General features: G+C 42.7%; 1 protein-coding gene across 13 annotated transcripts in view; it reads left to right on the top strand.

Annotated features, from left to right (window-relative positions):
- The window catches only part of LOC119173336 (uncharacterized), a 763,312-nt gene that overhangs the window by 584,182 nt on the left and 154,791 nt on the right, over window positions 1-24,339 (top strand). For 11 of the 13 annotated variants that reach the window (XR_012895463.1, XR_012895464.1, XM_075896115.1 and 8 more), the window contains 2 exons: window positions 26-135; window positions 20,052-20,106. Coding sequence is in view for 11 of the 13 variants with exons in the window: in XM_075896115.1 (XP_075752230.1) it covers window positions 26-135; window positions 20,052-20,106 (165 nt within the window). In the remaining 2 variants the exon portion in view is untranslated. The remainder of the gene's footprint in view (window positions 1-25; window positions 136-20,051; window positions 20,107-24,339) is intronic. The other 2 variants (XM_075896119.1, XM_075896117.1) reach the window with 1 other exon arrangement.

The raw sequence follows: 24,339 nt of genomic DNA, 5'->3' as shown, positions 1-24,339 counted from the left end.
ATATTTATCTTACAAATGGTTGCAGGACTGTGGAGGCTGTAGGGCTGCCTAGGATTGGTGGAATCCCTGGACATGTGTTCAACCTTGCTGCATCAGCTCCTTGGTGTTTTCACGGCATATTTACAGGTGTGTTGGGTGAGTAAAGCAAGCAGGTTTCAACACAAGAAAAAGTATAATATGGCAGCACCTCTTGTGCGTGCCTTACATCCCAAGTATATCAAATATTTATCTTGCCTTGTGGCCTGTAATTTTTAAAGAGACACTTTTTTTTGCTTTATATTTGAGTCTTGATGCTTCGACAGCAATGTATTTGTGTTTGACAGCAAGTGTTCTTGAACAAATAACTGATCTCAATAATGACAAAACACCCTTCATACTTGGTCCTTAGCATAACCTAGCACATATCTGTAGCAGATTCAATTATTCATTTTTCACTGGGATGATAATGGGCAAGTAGCAAAAACAAGTTCAGATTGGAGTGGTCGGTGACGTCTGTTTAGGCTCTGCCATATTGCTTTGCAACCAGAGTCACTTGTGGCCACATATACAATGAAGCCACATGACGTGCATTCTAAATGAGATTACAATCAATCAATCAATCAAACTTTATTTCAGGAATGAATACATTACATGAATAAAATTCTACAGTACAGAGGAAGTCCCGAAGTTAGAAAACTGTCGGGGGGACTTCCGTTAGAGAATAAGTAAATTGCGATAACAATGCAGCAAGCAGTGAAAAACACTTTGTACGAATTAAACAAAGAATGGTTAAAATTTTATAATAACAAGGCAAGAGAAGTTCTGTGCAACAGCAAGTGGTATAGTGAGTAAAAGAAATACTAAAATTAGGAGTAAGGCACGACGGCAGAGTTTAGAAAACACGTTTTGTGATTAGGTACTCTTTAAACATTTTGCGAAACGAATAGAATGTGGGACATAACTTTATTTCAAGTGGTATGTTGTTCCATACGGATACACCTGTAAATTTAAGAGTTAGTTTTCCATAATTGCTACGCACTTTAGGGAGAAGGAAATTGTGACAGGCTGAAAACCTGGTGTTATTAGTATTGACAAGATGTTGTGTGGATAGCCCTGAAACACATAGACCATGATAAATGAGGCGGTACATCAATATAGCTAACTTTAGAGTGAACAAAAGATTAATTGGAAGCACGGAAAAATAAATAAAGAGTGGCGTAGAAGGCGATTGAAATGGAGCGAAGGCGATCAGACGTAGTGCCCGTTTCTGAAGGGGTAGAAGGGGCTCCAGGTGACTGGCATATGTATTACCCCAGGATGAAATGCAATAGGAAAGATGGCTATGAATATATGCATAGTATAATGATAAAATAATGCGTGACTGAAAATAAGGGCGGGCTTTAATGAGAACATGAATGCCAAAAGAAGCTTTTTTTAATATTGAGAGTACATGATAGTTATATTTCAAATGCTTGTCTAGTATTACGCCTAACAACTTCACATGATCCGATACGGAAATAATATGGTTGTTAAGAGATACGGAAACTGGTGAGGGAAATGTGTTCTGTGCGGATGAAAACACCACAAATATAGTTTTAGAGGGATTCATATAAAGATGATTGTTAACACACCATTGATAAATATTACAGAGATCGGAGTTTAAGCTACTTTCAAGTTCAGCAGTTGTTTTCTGGGATGTAAAAATAGTAGTGTCATCGGCGTAAAGAAGACAGTTAGTATGATTAAGGGAACTATGTAGGTCGTTAATAAAAAGTAGGAATAGAAGAGGGCCTAAGATTGAACCTTGAGGGACGCCCATGGTAACTGGCTTAGCAGATGACGCCATATCACCTTTCACTGCATCTTAGTATGTGCCAAACAAATGCAGATATCATCAGCTTACCACTATAAAGGGATCCTAAACCAACACAAGGTTGAAATTTAGTCGTGGTGTTGCAGCTGTGTATGACTCTACAATGGATGCATAGCCGTGATAATTTGTCTATATGTTGTCGCAAAAGTAGTGTTACACACATTGTACTATACAAAAGAGGTCCTCGCTTATTTCGCTTTTTTTCGCTATTTATTTTATTTATTTTATTATTTTATTTACAAATTCTGCTGTCTCAGTTTTTGAGACATTGCAGGAGTGGAATACAAATGTTCAAACAGTAAAACAAATTATCAGAATACATGACTACGCAACTCTTTTTCGAATTGCAGAGCATCGAGTCTGCGCAGAGACCCATCAAGCTCATTCCATAGATCCACGGTCCACGGAAAAAAGGAAAACTTAAAGCAGTCGAGACTAGCTCTAAAGGGCGTAATGTTTAAGGGATCAAATCGTCGGGTACGGCGCGCAGAAGCTGCAACAAAAGAAATGGGCGCTAGAACACCCAAGCCTGTGTGAACAGTCTTATGCAGGAGGATGATACGATCGCAAGTGCGCCGATGTTCTAGAGACTGCAGTGATAAAACATGCGCATGCAAAGTAGGCGAGAACCGCTGGTCATAGCGACAAAAAATAAACCTTATTGCTTTCTTCTGAACAGATTCTAACATAGCTATGTCATGTTTATGGTGAGGCGACCAAACAACCGACGCATATTCAAGTATGGGCCTGACCAAGGTCTTGTACGCTGTCAATTTGCATTCTTTTGTCGAGTTGTTTAAAGTGCGTCGGAGATACCAAAGTTTTCGAAGAGCCTTGTTGCAGATTGTTTCGACGTGCGTGCGCCATTTTAAGTTTGTTGTCAGAGTTACACCTAGGTATTTAAACTCCGTGACACGAGCTAGACTGACACCACTATTAGTGTATGCAAAACTAAGAGGCTGTTTCTTATTTGAAAAGGTCATGGCTACAGTTTTTTTGAAATTAATTGACATTTGCCAGTTTTCACTCCAATTACAAAACAATGAAAAAACACTGTTCAGGGCTTCCTGATCTTCAACACTAGAGATGGTGTTATAGATAACGCAGTCATCTGCATACATTCTTAGTTTAATTTGTGTGTCACCGATAATTTCTGCTACGTCATTTATGTAGATAATAAACAAGAGCGGCCCAAGCACCGAACCTTGGGGCACCCCTGAAGTGATTTGTACTTCAGACGATTTCACATGGTTAAACGTAACAAATTGTGTGCGTGACCGCAAGTAATCTGCTATCCAGTCAACTAGCTTATTGTCACCAAAAAATGTGCGAAGTTTAACTAAAAGTTTAGCATGGCAAACCAAGTCAAAGGCCTTTGAATAATCAATAAATATGGCGTCAATCTGTCCTCGGTCGTTAAGAGAAGAAGCGACGTCGTGCGTAAATTCAAGCAACTGTGTAACAGTAGAATAGCAAGCACGAAAACCGTGCTGTGATCGGGAAAGTATATTGTGTGCATTTAGGTATTCTACAATATATTTATGAATGATATGCTCCAAAAGTTTAGAGCTGGTAGAAAGTAAAGATATTGGCCTGTAATTTGGTATTAATTGCTTGTTTCCAGACTTAAATACAGGCACGACGTTTGCTAATTTCCACAGCTGGGGAACTGTTGCAGAGATTAATGATTTTTTAAATATTACAGTAAGATAATTAGCACACCACTCTGAATATCTTTTTAGAAAGACATTGTGAATACCGTCTGGGCCAGAGCTTTTCGTTACATCAAGATTTAATATAAGGTTATGTACTCCAGAGGAGCTTACTTCAAGATCAGGAAGAGCAGACAGATTGCTGGATGCAGAAAACGAAGGCTTGATGCCGTTATCAGTGGAAAAAACAGATTTGAAATAATTATTAAAGGCATTTGCTATAGCTTCGGGATTTGAGCAGGATTGGTCATTAACAATAAATGATGAAGGTATAGACGATACAGGACTAATCGATCTCCAGAACCTGGATGGATTTTTTTTCATAAATCTAGCCAAAGTATTGCTGAAGTAGTAGTTTTTAGCCTCTTTCATTTTAGTGCCTAATTTACTTTTCAATGTATTAAATGAAGAAACATTGTCGTTACACCTGGAATGACGATTCTTACGTAAACGCTTTACGCGACGAGTGAGTTGAATGATTTCTCTATTATACCATGGGTGTCTTGGGTTCCGTTTAATATACTTTTGAGGCACGTACTTTGATTGGCATTCACGCACAATGTCACAAAACTTAAGGAGCAGCGTATCTACATTGCAAAATTCACTGCAATATACAAATTCATCATAAGATGAAGCTAAAGTGTCCAATACGGAAGTATCATCAGCGTTAGAAAAGTTCAAAACAGTTTTTATCTCAGGTCTTTGAGGTGGACACACTAAGTTCAAGGCAACTTCGACAGCTTTATGGTCAGATAACCCATCGATGACTTCGCATTTTACACCGTGCGATAAGAGTTGCTGGTTTACAAATACAAGGTCCAATATTGCGTCCTTGCGTGTTTCGGTATCTACAACTTGAGTTAACCCAAAAGAAACCGCCAGATCGATCAGGGAAGCGCAAAGTGTCCTGTCACGCCCTGTTGGGATAAGTAAGTTCCAGTTAACGTGCGGGAGATTGAAATCTCCAGCCAAAAGTAACCTACAATCGTACAACTTGTTACTGACAAGGTAATCATTAATAGCAGGGACAATATCATCGGAGTTAGGAGGACGGTAGAGGACACCAATAACTATTACGATACCTTTAATGTATATTTTGCACCAAATGGTTTCTATACCCGGAAGGTCAGGTAATAAAGAAAATTCAAGATTAGATTTAATTAAAACTGCCACACCGCCTCCACGTCCGGCACGCCTGTCTTTCCGAAGAAGCGCATAACCAGCAGGCGAAATTTCGCTGTCAATAACAGTATCATTTAGCCAGGTCTCAGTAAGGCAGACAATTGATGGGCTGTGGCATTCCACTAAACAGTTCAGAGCTTCAATTTTGTTTAGTATACTCCTCGCATTTAAGTTGAGGACAATTATATTCCGATCACAACGTCAATCAGCCTTCGCGAAAACAGAAGCGGATGAAGCTGAGTTTATACCAAGCGCTTGCGCAGAAGCCGATTTCGCAGAGTCGGACCCCGCTGAAAGCGAGTGCGTAGAAACCTTGATAATGGCTTTTTTATCAGTGTCCCACGTGTAACGAACACCGTCAATTGTGAGGGTGTCGTGTTTAAGCTTCACTTTCCTAGCATTCTTGCGCATATTTTGCGAATTCTGCCACAGCATTTTACGTGCCAGTCGAACCCGAGCAGAGTAGTCCTCATTTATATAAACTTTAGTTCCTTTAAGTTTTCGGGCGTTGCTCATGATGGCAATCTTTGACCTGAAGTCCATCAGTTTAATGATTACCGGCCGAGGTTTATCTCTTCTTACTGCTCCAAGCCTGTGGCAACGCTCTATGTCGTCACAATTTACACCGAGTTTAACTGATAGCAGATCCAATACAGACTCAAGCAAATGGTTAGTCGTCTCGGATGGTGTCTCATGCAAACCATGAATTATCAGGTTGTTTTTACGGAGTCTGTTTTCTAGCTCATCGTTCTGACGGTCAAGCTTACCAACTAGTTTTTGAAGCGTACCAACGGTCTGCTCCAGTTCACTTACACGTGGTATGATGTTTGACACAGACGCCGCCATTGCCTCAACATTCATTAGACGATTTTCAAACGATGCAACTGTTTCAGATAGGCTAGCTAATTCCTGGCTGATACGGGCTTGTCCAGACAGTAGTTGCGACAACATTTCATCAACTTTGGGACCGGGATTGGTCTCTATGTCGCCACAAAGTAACAGTAATGATACTCTTAAGCAATGCACCAGATGTGTCACAACGGCAGTAAAGTTCAGAGGGTCCGGTAGCAGCAGCAAACAGCGGTTATCACTTCTGCAGCATTTGTAATTGTATGTTACCTGCAAGATGAAACAGACGTGCTTGAAACGGCAGTTCGCCATGCCGCCACCGGACCCACTGAAGTGATGGTTCCACATTGCCGCTCTTATATCCTTGGGCATCCTCGCTGCCAGCGCCGCCACTGTACCATGCCGTGAACAGTACAGATGGTTGATCGAAATCACGTCAACAGGCGGAAAATCCTGCACACGATCAGCAGCAGCAGATTCCCGCCCCGTCGAAGATTGCACATGGCCGTCAGTACGATCGCCGCTGAATCGTGGTAGGAGCCTGCGCAGTGTGTCGCTTGAAGGGCCATGCATCAGAACATCCGGACAGCCGGCGATAACGGCAATCTGCAAGATGAAACAGACGTGCTTGAAACGGCAGTTCGCCATGCCGCCACCGGACCCACTCATCGGCGTACTTCTTTCTTGTCTCTTCTTGCCATGTGCTGTTCCTCACTGTACAAGGAGCAAGAGCAATGGGCACACAAACACGTATTTAAAAACAATGTTGTAAGGTGAGCACTGAAAAGCTGAACACTTCCAAAAGGCTCAAAGAGGTAAAGGTATTGTTTCTAGCTACTTTTTGGGCACCCATAGCTAGTTGTGCTGCTGCAGTTAAAAAATAAGTTAAATGTTAAAAATTAATTGGAGATGGTTTGGCACCCATAATTGCAGTTACATACAGAACTAGGTTTCAATGCGTAAGCAAAATCTGTTGACTCTAAATCAATCCTAATGATATCTGAAATTCAGGAAATATTCACAGAAAAGCTCAGGAAAAGGCTAAGTGGTTGCCCTTAGAACGTGAAGGAGATACCCTTCTTCTAAAAGGTCAATAGACAGTCTAGTAGTCTCGATATTACATGCACTATAAAATATTGTGGTGTGGTGCTTTTCATGCATGTTATAATGAGAGGGGTTTTTAATAGAACTGTTGTCACTTTGCCCTGCATTGCTGAAATTGTGCACATAGTTATAATTCATGAATCACTTTATGCCTTTTGATTTTATGCAAATGGTTTGCTTACCCAGTCAGTTTAACTTGATTTGGATAAAATCATAAATGCTCTAAAATGTTTTTACTATACAGCAGGTTTATTTTTAAAATACGCGACCATTGATGTGAACGCAGTTGGTGGCGTGCTTGATTAATCCTTCACTATCACCACTCTAACTACACCTGCTACAGTGCATAGTGCAACAAAAGTAATGGTACTTAGCATTACTGGCAGCATACACTTTCATGTCTCAAAATAGGTTAAAAAGCCAGGTAAAAATGTGTGTACATTTTTTTTTTCGCTCCAACTAAATATTCTGGTCTACTCAAAGTAGCTTCCGCTCTTTTAAGGTCCTCAAACTTTTAGGTGTTCAAAAGAAGTATCAATGCCATATACTTTCTTTGTCAGCCTACTGACCACTCTAATAATGAGAATTACCCGACAACATTACCCACTAAAATAAAGGGATGTTATAAAAAGTAATGTCAATTCAATTGTCAAAAAACGTTGCCAAGTTACGTTTTTGTTCACTTTTCTTTTCACAACTTTGTTAAAGTTACTTTTGATAACTTCCCCTATAGTTTGTTTGGCATCATTTTCTGCTAGTTCTCATTATAATGTGTTCAATAAAGACAACAAACCCTTGAATTTATAGTTCTTTTCTTTACTCATGAATCTGAAACAGTGAATCTCAGTAATCTTAGCGGTGTGTGACTTGTTTTTTTTTCTTTTTTTTGATCAGTTGTGCATGTGTTCAAGTACATGCATTTAGGTGGGAGGGCAAACTATTGCCTCCTCCTGTGACTAGCAGGTTTTCTGAGAACTGACAGATGCATAATGCTGCCAAAGAAGTATAGGGATATTGGAAGTAATCGTAACGTAATTGCAATCGTAATGTAATTGCCAGTAGGCAAAAAAAGGTGTCCCACACTCGCCATAATGGTAACAGGCCGCGCTGACTGACTCTTCCATGTATAAATGCACATATATACCGTACAAAATGGAAGAGGGATAGCCGCCATGGTAGCTCAGTTGATAGAGCATCGGACATGTTATTCGAAGTTCGCAGGCTCGGTCCCTGTACAGGGCAGGTTATCTTTTTTTTTTCCTGCCCCGCCACGGTGGTCTAGTGGCTAAGGTACTCGGCTGCTGACCCGCAGGTCGCGGGTTCGAATCCCGGCTGTGGCGGCTGCATTTCCGATGGAGGCGGAAATGTTGTAAGCCCGTGTACTCAGATTTGGGTGCACGTTAAAGAACCCCAGGTGGTCAAAATTTCCGGAGCCCTCCACTACGGCGTCTCTCATAATCATATGGTGGTTTTGGGACGTTAAACCCCACAAATCAATGAATATCTTTTTTTCCTTCTACTTTTCTTTCTTCACAATTACAACACTTCTATTCTTCTTGAAGATTTTCTGGTGTAAAAAAGGTACCTTATAATCTGAAGAGGCAAACAGAATGTGCCAGTGTACGAGTTAGCTCTTGTAGTGGTTACAAGTAAGATATGTTTTGAAGAATAAATCATTCTGCCACTTGCCTAAAGAATGGCTACAGGACATGGCGCTGGATGCACTTTGTTATTTTTGAATCAAGCTATCTTGTACTCTATTTTTATAAATTACATGGGATACACATGACGGTATCACACACTTTAACGCCACAAAGATTATGCAGCGAACAATGTTATAAATGCGAAATTGCATAAGGATAAGGTGAAAACTGCACCCTCAACGAGAATGTACAGAAAGCACAGGGTGCAGGCGTCATTCCTTCTGCCCGTGCTTTTCAAGTGCGAGCTGTTTTCACCTCGTTCTGACCAACTAACTAAATTGAGATGTGTTGTTATAGTGCAAGAGGATGCTCCACGGGAAACTAGGTTTGTCTCAAAGTCTGTGTGTGTCTTTCAACCTATATGGTGCCCGGTTGAAGAGTTCATGCAGACCAGATCGTGTAAAACAGGACCGTGTAAATAAAATAAAATGGACCATGTAAATAAACAGGATCGTGTAAAATGTCGTTTTCATGTGCAACTGTAGTTGTGGTTGTGCTGAATGACCTTTCTTTATATACACTACATAACAAACTTGCTTCTTTAGAGTCGAGTGCATCTTCGGATCGATTGTAAATGTTTGCATATGCGAGGCCTTAAGTTTTATAAGAAATTCCTCAGTGTGCCACGAGGAAATGAGTGTTCAGCGAAAATTTGTATATCATTATATACAACTCTTAAAGCCTTGTCTACAACTTTACGCAGGTTGACCTTGAGCAGAAAACGAGGAGCGGCAGCAGCCCCCAGAAAAGAGCAAGCACCCTCCAAGCTTCCGAAGCTCTCTTCGACAGGAACAGCAAGGTCACTGTGTGGCATTGAAAACCATTGCAAGGAGTGCCTTATCAGTACACTGTGCTGCTCGTTCATCGCAGAAGACGAAGTTGACCACTCCAGAGGAACTTCACGCTGTGTATTGTGAGTGCTTCAGTGGTTTTGTTTTTGTCCAGCCAGCAGTTAAGAAATCATCTCTCAGATTCAGTCAGGATGGCTAGAGGGAGTCGGGCAGGCATGTTTGGACATTTGTCTAGCCAAGTAGTGCCAATTTTTGCACTGGTCCTGTTGGAGTTACTGCCACAATCACAGAAGCTACGTCACCTCTCTAAATGTACAGATGTGTCGGGGAAGATTAGCTGCATTAGGTTTTTCTATAACTGATAGCTGCCAACATTCTTCATTATACAGGAGTTTTGTTCCTCACTTATGGGTGTAAAGCCCTCTACAGAAAAAATGCAACACGTCTACTTCCAGAAGACTCCAAGGCCCTACTTGTAGATTTTTTCGGCTTGTATCATAAGCACCTCGTTTGGGGTACATGAACATTTTATAAACATGTACAGCGAAAATTTTGGGTGGCTGGTCGTTTTGTCGTTATCTTGTTCCTCGCAGTATTCTTAAGCATGTTGTGCATTACGTTGTCAATCTGGTTCTTGTGCATAGAAGACATTACGAAGTTTCAGGCTACAGTATAAAAAGCCTGGAAGCAAGCTATCAATAATTTTTTAACAGAGTTGCTCAATCTGATACATGATACATCACTAAACTTTCGTGCGTATTCATCAATGTAAGCTCGTCTTAGTGTTATCCAAAATGAAGATGTGAGTCGACAGATGGAAACATCTAGTGGGGTAATCAGGGTGAACAGTAGAAGTGCTTCAGACAGGCTGGCCGATGTTGCGATAGGAGGACCTATTTTTTAGAAGTCACCTTGTCATCCTTGGCGTGTTAGTTTAAATGGGGTCAGTAATGACATCATCTTTTGGTATAGGCGTGTGTGCCTGTTGGAAATGTTTGTCTGAAAAAAAAAAACCTATAACGCAGAACAGTGCAGCCCTTGCTTCTTTTCAAGTTAGGTTGCGCTGATACAAAGTGTTCTCCTGTCGGAGGTTGGGGGTAATGGAAGCAAAAAAAAAGATAAATGATAGAAAAGAAGAAAAAAGAAGAAAGAAAAGGGGAATGCAAAGTAAAAGTAGTGCTATACTGCTCCTACTTTGCATCCCCCTTTTTCTTTTTTTTCCCTTGTTTTCTTTTTTCACCTTTTTTGTTACATTTGCATTGTCCCATCTAGTGCATTAATCAATGACACATGGCCTTGCTATAGCAAAGATGCCTATGTGGTGTTGGATTGAACAGTGCACTGTACTTCATTTAGTTAATTACAGACTGATCAGTCTTGCAATAAGTGCTTCCTGTCTATCACCACACATGTTCAATTGAAAAGTTTGTGCTTGTCTCTTAGTATGCTGGTATATAGCTTGTGTCTTGGACTACTCAAAATGAATGTTATTTTGCTGCTGTTTATGGTAATGAATTTATGCAACATGAACATATCTTGCCTTGTGAACTTTGTCGGACCTGCCTTTCTTTTTCTTTCCTATGCAGGCATTGTATGTGAGGGAGGCAGTAACAGAGAGGTGATAGCTTGAGCTTCGGAAGAATAAATGCTGGCAGTGAGGCAATTACGCATCAAACATCCCAGCCATTTTGCCAACCGTCCTAAATGTGTTTTGAAAAAAAATATTGTGCTCGTTTACTGTATTTTTCTGAAAACAGCAAAATGCTAAAGTATATCGCAGAGAACAAAATATTAGGCCACGTTGGTGCCTTCTGGACTTCCCAAGATGTCGTCTGGGTGTTGTTTGTAAAAAGTAAAGTGTTTCAAAAATACTGCCTCTTCTACACCAAATTCGGTCTTGGTATTAAGTAAAGGGGATTGTGTGTAGTGCATGAAGCTCAGTAATATTAGTGCAGTTTTTTCGCCACATCAAAAGCAAGGAAGCAGTTCTCTTTATATGGCAAGTTATATGATTACACTTTGTCTTAAAGTAGAAATGAATTTTTGAAGTTTTCTTATGATGGCTGTTTTCTGCATTTGATGTACGACAGCTTCCGTTCCGAAGTTTTCCATGGCCCTCAATAGGAGACTTCAAAAATTATTTTCCTCATTTAAACAAAATTGTAATGATAACACTTGCCATGTAACAAGAACTGTTTATTTGCTTTCAACTTACAAATAAAAGTAATTTTCAATTAGACAAACACACAGCTCAAATTGCATTTCAATGTGGACAAAAACGATTATATAGTGATATTTGTAATCTGGACCTAACATTATTTTTTTTCGTAAAATATAACTTCTGTGCAGTGAGTATTTGTGGCTCAAATATTCATACAAAATGCAGTATTGCCATACAAGAAATGCAAACGATAAACAGTTTGGCTGAATTCTTCAAAGCCTATGTAGCAGAAAAATTGCACTAATGTTACTTGACTTCAAATACTTTTAAGAAGCATCTTTACTTAATATGTAGATCAAATTTGATATGGCAAGAAAAAGCTGTACTTTGAAATTTTTCTCACAAATAACACCTGCACGACATTCTGCGAAATTCTGAAGGTACCCACGTGACCACTACTCTTTTCTCTTCAAAACATTTCTGCAAATAACTATTTTCAGAAGAGTAAATTACCATCATTTTTTAAACTATACATCTGTGATGGTGGCCAGGTAGTGTGGTTTGTATGTTTGGTGTAGAATAGCCCAGTGCAAAAAACAACAAATGGCCGAGCATCCTTTGACGCTCGGGCAATTTCGAAAGCATTTGTTTGTTAGCAGCAATTCAGTTAAGCCCTTGTCTTTATGCTTAGGCCCAGAAACAAAACACAAGTAACTAAAGTAGTCCTAAGAGTCATGTAGTCTCACTCTTCCAAGGCTTGTGGAGCCTAATTTAGTGCAAGCTTCACCATTTTTCAAAAATTCAGATTCAACCAACAGGTTTTGGAGGCACAGTGCATTTTCAGCTAACTTGTTTCACACCAGTTACTTAGATAAAAAGCAGAAAGTAGAGGTAAAAATACCATTTTATAGGCATTGTAGGTAATAACAAAAAGGACTGCTTTTTTTTTGTGTGGTGCTTTGCCTGAACGCTGTGCTTTTTGTGGTATAATTCATTGTCTAGTGAACATAGGCCTTAAAGACTAACATTAGCCATGTTGAGGTAGATTTCTTGGTTATAGTCATAGTAGCGATATAAATAATTATGACTTCAAACTTGATTGTTCTTTTGAAGATTTTTTCCTTGCATAATGATATTTGAGTCTTAGTCAATTTTGCTATAAGAAAACGTGATGTCATAATAGGGTCACTTTTTGTAGAGTCGTTCAGTTCTACCTTACCTTTTACATTCCTAATAGAGCAGTTATTTTCAATATGGGTATTTAAAATGGAATGAGCATGCTGTATGTAGTAAGGTGTAAGCACTTACAGATAGCACATGCAACCAACTTTTCTGTTGGCAGTTTATTTCTGTTATTCTTGATTTATATGTGGGGTTTCATGTCCGAAAACCACTATATGATTATGAGAGACGCCGTAGTGGAGGGCACTGGAAACTTCGACCACTTGGGGTTCTTTAACGTACACCCAAATCTGAGCACACGTGCCTACAGCATTTCTGCCTCCATCGGAAATGGAGCCGGGGTTTGATACCGCGACATGCGGGTCAGCAGCCGAATTTCTGTTACTCTTGCTCCCCTATATGTGTGCAGTTCGGTTATAGTTATCTGGCTTGCACAGATTTTTAATGGCACCTGCCTGGTCCTGCTTGCTTTCATGGTGATTTTAACCTTCATAAGTTGCATAGGTTTAACTCTCAAAATTGTTCAAGATGCCAATTTTGTGCACAAACTGTATAGTATAAAGGCAGCAGATGTACATGCACACACTATTAAATGAACATTGAGAGCTTTCACTTGCAGTTTCTAAAGTTTTAATGTGCAGGAAGCGTTTAAATCATAATTTCATAAGGACATAATAATCGATTATCTCTACCATTGAAAATCGTGACAACCTAGTTATTTTCACTGTGATAAGCATGCTGTTTTTCTTTGATGTGGCAGAACTAATTTATACACTCATTCCTTCTATTATTCACATATGCATAACATGAAGGATTGTGTGCCTTAAATTTTCAGTTTCATTCTGTGTGTTATATTTCTTGTGCATGTAAACTATTGTGCTAACATGTGTCTCTGACATTATTTGTGCCAATTATTTTCATTTCCAGGTGCCTATGAAGGACACATAAGTTCTATCGCAGTGACCTTCGAAATTTACAGTGGTGCCGGAGCCTCAAGCAGCATTTCACCGATCTCCACAAGGCATTCATGATATAAACACAGCGCCACACTTTCACAGTGCTATGATTATTATTTATGTTTAAACATTTCGTTCTAAAATTGCTGTTACATTGTGCCACCATCCTGTGGCTTAGGTGGAGCTCGTGAAATTGCGGTGCAGTCTCCTCATTTGTGTACGATCAACACTGCAATGTCACTATTCACAGCTGGAGCATACAGACAAATAAAAAAACATATTGATTGTAGCAGGGCTGATGTGTATATTAATGCTTCTCTATTGATAATAATAACTTTATAAGTTCTTTAGGTCTTGCATAGAACACTGCATTAATGTGTTGCAATGTAACCACCATTTATGATCGCTAGCATGTTAATTTAGTAGTTTTGTAATGTATTTCATTTAAAAGGTAATTTTGCGTCCGCATCACGACAATTAGTAAGATGCTGATGATTCAATCCCTCATCATGCACATTTAAGAAATCTTGTGATTTGTACACAGTATTGCATGTACTCAAGATGTGGACGTCTATTCAATTTACACATTATATTGCTTTGCACTAGATTCAGACGTAACATGCACACATTTCAGTAATTTGCGCATGATACGTCTTTCCATAAGATGCGGAGTCCACATCATACGTCTTCCATATTCCAATAATTCCGTATGTGAGGTCTCCGCATCTTACGGAACGTTTCAGTAGGGTTTCTATGCGGATACTGGGTCGGGTCACTGTAGCGGGCGTCCGGGTCTTCATTAAACTTTCGTTGAATAGCGTTAGCTCTAGCCTTGCGTCTATTTTCGTGGAAAGTAGGATGCATGTTGCGTGGAATAGGTGCGATGGGCACCGACTCTCTAACGTACAGCGGGATGCGCTTTTCCCGGTCTGCATCGGCGATGAACGTGTCACTGTAGTTGAGGTACCAGAGCACCGACCTCCCCGTGGGTGTCAGCTTGAGCCTCTCCAGCTGACTGTTCCTATGCGCTTCGATGAGTTCTTGCCACGTGTTGTGGATGCCCATCTTTAGGAGACGTGTGGTAGAGGCCATTGGCGGAAGTCCCAGGGCTACTTTAGTGGCCTTTCTTATCATGATATTACGCTTTTCAATTTCAGCGGTTTTGAAATTCAGAAACGGCTTGCCATACGTAATGCGGCTGGTGAACAGAGCTTGCATTATATGTAGCGTGTCATGCTCTTTGAGTCCGTTTCGTTTATTCGCGATCCTCTTGTCGAGGTGCGTGAGTTGTGATAGTGTTCGTGGGAGTCTCGGTAGGGTGGCAGCTCCCAATCCATCCTTGTAGATGTGAACTCCAAGTACTCGCAGGGTCTCGACTTTTGGAATTAAGGTCCCTTTGAGCCTTACGCTAGGGTCGGGCTTGTCTTATAGAGGTGGTCTGCTTCTTGTTCTCACTTTGAGGACGAGGTGCTTAGATTTCTGGGGGGCACAGCAGAGACCACAGTTTCTGAGATACCATTTGATGGTATCTACAGCGGTTTGTAGGCAGGTCTCTTGTCTCCCAGTGTTCGGAGCCCTGGTCTAGAGCAGGTTGTCATCAGCATTGCTCGCGAGCCGTAGATCTGTTATTTTGTCGAGAATTTTGGCCAGATTGATTATAGCCACATTGAAAAGTAACAGCGAGATGACCGAACTCTGCGGCGTGCGTTTTTTCAATAGTTGGAAGAAGTTTTTGCAGCGGATGTTGCGTATGCCCACAGTTGCCGTACGGTCCGTCAGAAAGTTTCTGACATACGTGTAGGCTCTAATGCCGCAGCCAATGCTTTCGAGGTTGTTGAGGATCGCGTCGTGGCGGATGTTATCGAAGGCTGCCTTGACGTCGACTCCGAGTATGGAGTACTTTCTTCGATGGGTGAGGTGATCAAGGAAGTCTTTTTTGAGTAGTAGGAGCATGTGGTGCGTCGAAAGATGCGGCCTGAAGCCGAACATGGTGTCCGGTAGGTGTCCACTGTCTTCCGGTACTGGGTAAGCGGTCGTGCACCATGTGTTCGAACAGCTTTCCCACGTACGAGGTGAGAGAAATTGGGCTTAGGTGCTCAATGCCGACTGGTTTGTTAGGTTTAAAAATCATGGTGATTTCCGAGTGCTTCCATACCGCCGGTAGCTCTCCTTCATCCCAGCAGTCGTAATATCAGAGAAGAGCCGTGGTGGCCTAGTGCGGTAGGTTGCGCAAGTGCTTGTTGACAATCCTGTCTCATCGTGGGCTGGTATTTCTTGTCAACTTCGTCGGGGCTGTGTGCAGTTCAGCCTGGCCGAAGGGCCAATCCAGTTCTGTTTTTGGTGCGCCAGTGTATTCTTTGGTGTGAATTGAAGCCCGAGTGGGTGATTCGCCACAGAGCTTTTTTGTATTTTTTACGAGGTGTTCTTCCGTACCGACGTAGTTTCGAATAAGCCTCTGAAAGTGCTGCTTCTGTGCTGGTTCGGAGGATTGCTTGGCTAGAAGTGTGCGTAGCAGATGCCAGGCCTTCTTGGTGCTCCGAGTCTCCTGCAGCTTGTCACAGAAAGCGTGCCAGTTCTGCCTGGCCGATTGGTTCGCATAATCTTGAGGTTGCTCGGTGAGGAGAGAAATGCGTTTCCATAACTTTCTGTTCATTTTTGCCGCTTCCACCATTTTAAAACTCCTCTTCTAGCCTCCCAAAGGAGGAGGAGATGTGCGTCGACGGCGGGTGTACTGACGTCAAGCTGTATGCCCTTAGTGTAGCGTTCGGCTATCTATAGCACATTCTTAAACCAGGCTTCAGTGTCGATTATGGTGGTTTCAACGTTGAGGTTATTCCTAAAGGATTGCCATTCCGTTAACCGCGCTATTCCAGTATTGCTCTGTTTACGAGTGTGCACTACGGAGAGTTGGATGATGTGATGATCCCTACCTAAAGTTTCCGGTAGCACACTCTACTCTGCCCCAGTGACGTTCACCTAAATGTAAGATCGAGATTTGTATCCCTGGAGACGCTTTTTCCTGTTCTCGTCTTCTGAAGATGGTCGTTCCACAGGGTTAGTCTGTGATGTTGAGCAGTATCGTGCACCTTAGAATAGAACCCTTCCTCATGGTAATATGATAGCCCGATAGCCCCATGCCGTGTGAGTTGCGTTAATGTCTCCCATTATTATGATCTGGTGCCCATTTGTGCGTTTTCTGATTTCTCGTATGAAGTGATGAAGTATGAAGTGAATTTTAGATGTCACAGTGACCTGAAAAAAATGGCCACATCTTTAAACGGAGTGAACTCGAGTATATATGTCGCAGAGGGGCGGGGGGGGGGGGGGGGGTATGGCCTAAATTTTGCGTAATTGGGTAGAGTTTAGGCATGCGTTTTGTTATTTTGTCTTTAATGTTCTTATTTATGTAATGAAGAAGAAGCATTTCCTTCAACAAGCAGTGGGGTGCTGATGCGCGATCCAGTACCTACATATACCGGGTGGCCAGCGAACGGATGTGAAGCGCGAGCAATCGACTTTTACTAGCAGACTCTGCCTTGGTCGGCCTTGCCAGGGGAGAGAATTTTCGGGAATACTTGTTAATTTGTAATTATTATTCCTATTTATTTAATGGAGGAAAAGTGCTACTTTCAACAAGTGGTGGGATGCTGATGAGCGATCCAGCACCTATGCGGTGGCCAGTTTTTACTCACAGCAGTCAGTTTTTACTCGCAGACGCAGCCTGTGTCGGCCTTGTGAGGCGTGAGAGGCGAGAAGGGCGCAAACAGTTGGCACGAGACGCAAGCATGCGGCAGGATACGTGAGGCGCGAGCATGCGCAGTAGAGGAATACGCAATGCCGATACACGACATGTGACATTGTGCGACAAAAAAATGCTGTGCATTTAAAACAGCACTTTATCTCGGTAAGCATACAAAAGTGGCCCATATGTTTGCTTATTGCTTTTCGTGTTTAGAGGATTTACAGGATAAAGCAGCTTCGGTGTATGGAGTGATTGTATTCCCTTGAACTAGCGTTTTGCCGAGTTACGCGTGATTGAATTGATATTAGTTGATTGGTAGCTCTACTTAGTGTGTTATGATAATAATTTCTCGTTAGCGCATTCATTACTTCACCCTTGCAGCAAAACCGTGATTAGTAATGGCGAAGCTTTTTTGGCCGCTAATGAAATAACTGGTGTTTGCAGCAAACTAATATCATTTATATTTATATTTATCATTTATATCATTTATTATCATTTATATCTATTATCATTTACATCTATTACATCTATTTACATCTATTATCATTTATATTTTGATTTATATAAACGACCTCGCATGTAACATTTCCTCGTCAATTCGTCTCTTTGCCGATGACTGTGTGATATATAGAGAAATAGTAACTTCCGATGATGTTTCTACACTCCAGCATGATTTATTTACTCTAACTGAATGGTGCGAAAAATGGCTGATGAAAATAAACGTAGAAAAAACTAAGCATGTGCAATTTTCTTCTATGACAAGATCCGAAACTTATAATTACTTAATAGATAATGCCAAAATAGAAACAGTTTCATCTTTCAAATATCTGGGAGTTACATTCACCTCCGATTTAAGCTGGACCCCCCATATAGAAAAAATCTCATCGAAGGCGTGTAAAAAGCTCGGCCTGCTCAAGCGTCACCTTTATTTAGCTAATTCAGAGCCACGACTTCACGCGTATAATGCTCTTATCCGCTCTTCACTAGAATACGCGCAAATGATCTGGCATCCACATCAGATGTGTCTGACTAACATGCTTGAATCCGTACAGAACAAGGCCGCGCGCTTCATTCTGTCATCGTACTCAAGATACCAGAGTGTATCTGCCTTGAAGGACGAACTTAATCTCCCCCCTCTCACCCAATGCAGGCAGTTGTCAAGATTAACCTTTTTTCACACCCTGTACCATCATCCAACACCATTCGCTCGCAAATTTATACTCCCGGCACCCTATACGTCCACACGCGCTGACCACGCTCACAAAGTTGGCCCAATTTTTGCCCGAACAAACAAATATCAGAACTCACGCCTTGTTCTGGCAATCAATGAATGGAATTCTTTACCTAGTAGCCTAGTGGACCAAAGAGACACCTCTTCTTTTCAAACCGCACTCCTCGCTTTTCTAGCTATTCAAAATACCCTGTACCTTGTCTTCATCATGCTCATCTTTTCTAGGCTGTAAATTTGTGTTCCTGCCTTCCAAATACCAGATTTTCTGTCACTTTTACACTTTTTTTATATGTTTCACGCTGTACTTTGCAATTGTGTACTTTTGCTGCCTTTATGATATTGTAATGTCAATTTTGTTGTGTTGATTCTTTCTTTTTGCAATATTGTACGTTGTGTCGGCTTTCAACCCATTCCCCCCCTATGTAATGCCCATTTGGGCCCTTAGGGTACCTAAATAAATAAATAAATAAATAAATAAAATCATGAACGATTATGGGAAACAAGAAATGGGCGAACACCACGACTAACCCCTGGTCCACTTAAAATAAAGACATAAAACAGAAGGACGCCCAGTGGCGATTCTGGTTTCTAAGCATATGTAGCCAGTAGTTGAGAAAAAATTATTAGAAAACCATCGACGTTAAACAAGTTATGAATATCGTGGCTGTAAGTTTCAGTGCCGTCCTAACAGAGGGCTTCAGTGGTGCGTGCAATGATATAATACTAACAGTGAAAACAGCGGTGAGTCGGTGACTTCTAGAAGACCCCGAAGCGTTAGAACAGCCGGTCCCAGCACAAGGTTGTGTCTCTCTAGTTTTGATATTCATATCGTGTTCGTGATTGACTGCGATTAACATAAACTTCTTCGTGCTGAGGAGGAACCTAGAGACAACCTAGCGTCACGCAGTTTAAGCCCAGCTACAACCTAGAAGCGACTAGATTGGACTTCAGGTACATTCAGCATCACTGTCTCAAGCGTGGCGCGACTTAGTGAGAGCTTAGCTATTTTAGGGGCGAAGCTTCTTATGGCGTCGCTTGTGCTTCCCCGTTGTGAGTAACCGCCCCTCGTTATTTCTTCAACGAGCCATAGATGGTGCTACATGTATTATACACTGAAAAATGCGAAGGGTACGACATTAGAGCATGCTACTTGTAGAAGAGAAGGATTGACGTCACACGTATGGAAGGACAGAGAGATGATCGCACGACTACGGTTGTGTGTTCATCGGCAGCACTATGCACCAGGGGGTGCTCTATAGTACAATAATAGCGCAATTCTGGCACGTGCACACATTCAGAGGTTCGGCGATGGAGAAGGGACAAGTCTGCTGAGCGGTGTGTGCGCAGGGCGGCGGCGGCTCGCGCTCAACCCCTGAGGTGCTGGTGCGCGAGGCAGAGGCGTGCTTCGAGGATTCTGCAGTACAATAACAGGAGGCCGAAGTGGCTCGGCAGTGGCGTGTGGACTCAGCTTCGCCCCCCTCTCCATGATTCACCCCGTGAATATGCTATATTTTTAACATTCAAAACCCTGTCTTACAAGAAATTTATTTGCTGGTACTTCTAATGAAGATACAATTCTGTTTCAGAAATCTGTGGTCTGGAGATGTCCCCGGTGGGAAAGTTTATGCCAGTAGTTGTGAGGTAAGTTATTGCAAAATTGACAATGAAACATTGGTGCAGCTTTCTTTGTATAAGAAAGCAGGACACGAAACGCCCTGAGAGATACATACAACTTTTCTCAGGCTCTTTGTGGCATAAAAGTACCGCAGCCACTAATTAGGCAGAAAAGTTCAACTTATTATGCGAAAGTGCGTGATGCTCCAGGGTCTCGTGACGTTGCGTTTTACGGTGTCTTTCGCGTGTTCTTGACAGCTCTTCACAAATGCGCAGGCTGTTTTGGCATGCGTCTAGTCAATATAGTAACTTTTAGGTAGAGCAGCCATGCCAGATTTCCAACCTCTCGAGTGCAGCGTGATTGGCGGGATTTAAAATACAAAAAATGAATATATCAACAGTATCTTAAATAGTGTAAAATATTCAATAGCTGTGTACGCACTGCTCATCAGGTGATACTAAGACCAGGTGATACTAACTAGATCGAATCGCTGCACTTTTCTTTGAGCATCTTCATTTGTAGTGTGTTTCAGATGTTCATCATACGCAGCATGACAACTTTGAGAAAGTTGTTGAGCTGCGCAGAATGCTAGCAGCGTACGCTAGAACAGCGGCCTTTGTATACTCCGCTGTAAACTTCTATATAAACCGGCTTCTGTATCAGCAATTCGGTAGAACCTATTCCACCATAGTTGCGTAGGGTTTGTTGAAGTGAAATATGCGCTACTCGTCTGAAAGGCAACATGCCCACCTACGTTGCTGCACACTACGTTTATGCTGAGCCCAGTCATGGCGGCCAGTATTTATAAGCGCTTTGTAATATTGTAATAAACTCGTGACTTAAAACTATCTTTGTGCTATGAGATTCTGATCATTTGGTGCCTGGAGCGACTGTGGCCTTCTGCTGCTGTATATTTACATAACAGCTAACGTGAGTACTCGTGAAACAAAGCAACTGTATAGAATATTTCTTCTACGCAGCCTAAAACTCTGGTGTGTTTTGTGCAAAGGAAAAGGGGGGGGGGGGAGGACATAAGTGTTTAACATGAATAATACCGGCATTCAGGTCCTTGAATTCTCCTCTTTTTTCTCTCTATTTTTATCGCTTCGGCAAACATCAGTGGCACTGGTGGTAGGCAATATCGACGAAAGAGTCACCTCTAGTGGCATTTGCTACCTACAATTTGTCACGACCATGTGAGACTATCTTAGATTGTAAAAAGCTCAATAAGCAATCGGTAACATGGTGAGCATTTGTCTCGAACTAAAGCCAAGGATATTTTAGTTTGTTTCCTTCTCCTCCAGCACAAGGTTATTGTGTATATAGGCCAGTGTGCGTGTATGTGTGAGTTGATAGCTATCGCAAAAGTGAACACAAGTTTCTGAAACTTCGCCAGCGACTAGTCTGCCATCATATAGGACTCATCAAGTGTGAATACACCTTTTGTAGAGTCACCACTAACAGTCGGTCATCACATTCCTATAAAAAAAGTCGCCCGAACAACGTTGCGAGATGAGGACATCAACAAAGGATGTATTGCTACGAAGGCCCTCTTGGGCAGTGGACGTTTATAGTTGTTTAGCGATATAGTCTTTCTTCTTGGACAGTAGTGAGCTCTAGCGCATAGTTAAGAATGATTTTTCTACTTGTGACAACCACTGTGCACCAAGCTACGCAGCCTTTCTCTTTTGACTGCTTAGCCCAGCGTGGCATGGCCACTTGCTGCAACACGCTTCCGATAAGGGACAGCGTGACTGGAGTTTCAGCGAAGGCTTACGTCACCACTGGTGGCTATATAACTCTGTCTGCTAATTTAGGTTTATTCTTGCTTCTCTAAACATTAGAAGGTAGCAGCAGCATGCTCGCCGCGATACACCTACCACGTTAATAAACAATTGTTACGCTTTATTCTGGGATGCGTCCTTCTAACGAAAGACATCGCATATCTCTTGACTCGAAAAGCGAAGAAGCCACGCCAAAATGACCGACCCGGAAGCTCTTGCCGCTCATCACAGGAAGTACAGCAACTTAAACAGCAATTGCAGGCCGAGCGGCAGATGCTTCAGCAGCAGCACGAGAGAACTGAAGCGTATTCGCTCGACGATTGCGCATCACCGCGCTCTGGCCAAGCTCCTCAGACTGCGTTTCAGTGGTTGCTATCAACAATGGGACGGTCACTACCACGGCCATGACGGACCTAAATCTAGCATGTAGCTCCAAAACTACCGGCCGTTTGAGTGAAGGCGCCAAAAATGTGGTTCCCACAGGTCGAGGTCCAGTTTTCACTGCCGTGCATTATGCAGGACTGGACCCGTTACTATTACATTTTCGGCCACTTGGACGCGAGACATGCGAACGAGGTCCGCAATACTCTGGTCAACCCACTACTGACCAACCGGTACAAACCAATGAAGACCAAACTCGTACGCCACCTGTCATCTTCGGATCAACAGTTGTTGTGACAACTTCAGTTCGCGGTCTTTGTCGAACGCAAACTTCCGCAGCTGCTCCGCCGCATGAGCGTCCTCACGGGCAGCATGGAAGTTGCATATCCTTTCCTGCGAATGATATGACTCCAACAACTTTCCCCGCACGTCCAAGCTATTACACAGGCTCCGCCCAGGTTTCCTTTCACCGACCTTGCCAAGGTCGCTGACCGCAACACGGATGTCTTTATGCCACATTCATTGCCCACCATTGAAGCTGTCGCCGCACCGCTGAACAACACAGAGCTCTCACGCCCTATTTGCAAAAAAGATCGACAACTCGGCTCTATTCAGAAACGCCTCGATGAGCGAATTTCAACTCGTCAGCAATGCTAATTGAAAATCAGTAACCGTGACACCAGCTCCTCACAGTAGCCTGCTGAGCACGGCTAGTGCCTTTATACCATCATCATTTCGGTGACAGAGCACGGCAATGCCGACCACCCTGCTTCGCCTACAAGAAACTCGAACGGTAGCTTGTAGAGATGACCGCTAGTGGCGAATCTTGAGGCCGTCGTATCTTTATTACCGATGCAATCGCAAAATAGCATTTACTTGTGGACTATAGTTCCGACATCTCCTACTACCTACGAGCCCATCTTCAAGGTCCTCAGCCGCCGATATTTCGAGGTAAATGTGGCGACCTTGTCCACAAACTAGACGTACGGCTCAGTGCGCTTCTACGTCCAGCCCAAGAACCCATGCGCAACCTTCGCTAGAACATTGTCGACGCCAGTGTCAACAAGCCAATAATTGGGTCAGACTTGACGGCTCACTACAACCTCCTTCCAGAGTGCCCCAACGACCAGCTAATCGACACAGCAACGGGACATTCCGGACTAGTTCAGCCAGCAACCATCCGTGTTAAGAGCAAAGGCTCAGGCCGCAGACAACTTCTAAAGGCAACCACAATCGGCAACCACAGTCTTATGCGACACGTGACAGCACAAAGCAGCCCATATGGGCCCCAGTCCCATCGCCATGGTCTCTCCAACCAGCAGCTCTACAACCTGAGTCATCTCGTCACATGCGCCTCTACACCAACTTGGCTGACTTGAATCACGCTGCATGTCGGGCCCGACATGCAGTGAGATCGCCGCACATGGGCGCACTCTTGCATTCGCTAACAACGCGCTAAAATTACCAGGCACGTGACGTCTCCACTCAGAACACTCCCTAAGTCCTCTGGTCAATTAGAGCCCATCCACCTCACCATCATACAACACATTTCCCAGGCTTGACGCTAATGCTACTAGCTCACCCTCATCTACTGGCCCACTCAATATCCCCACGCATGGCCCCTTGAGAAATTATTGCCGAAGACGCTGCCTCGGAATTCTTCCCCGACTGAATCGCTTGTTTTGGCGCCCTCCGCCGGAAAACCACCGACCAAAGACAACAGAACGTGTTGCACCTTTTTAGGCTGCTCGGACGGGCTATCTGTTTTGAACGCTTCTGGACCACCAGTTAACCCCCTTGTGCTAACAGAAGGATCAAGCGTTTTCACCTAGAGTTAGAGGCTGCCATTATGTTCCACCAGAAACCAACCTGCCTCGAGGTCATCCCAGCTGTCATCCTCGGTCATTGCGTCACCTTCAAGCCTGGCATCCATGCCATGCCAGCAGGGCTTGTCTACAGGGAAGCACTCTGTCTCTAAGGTAAATTTCTCGCAGGCCTACCATTCAGCACTATCGCGTCGTCAAACACCACCGACTTCATCACCCGGATTCGAAGCACCATCGTCGCCTCACGCCCGTCACCTACAGCGCACCA

Source organism: Rhipicephalus microplus, chromosome 5 (genome assembly GCF_043290135.1).
Source record: "Rhipicephalus microplus isolate Deutch F79 chromosome 5, USDA_Rmic, whole genome shotgun sequence".
Taxonomy (NCBI): domain Eukaryota; kingdom Metazoa; phylum Arthropoda; class Arachnida; order Ixodida; family Ixodidae; genus Rhipicephalus; species Rhipicephalus microplus.
This window is presented reverse-complemented; position numbering and strand designations above follow the sequence as displayed.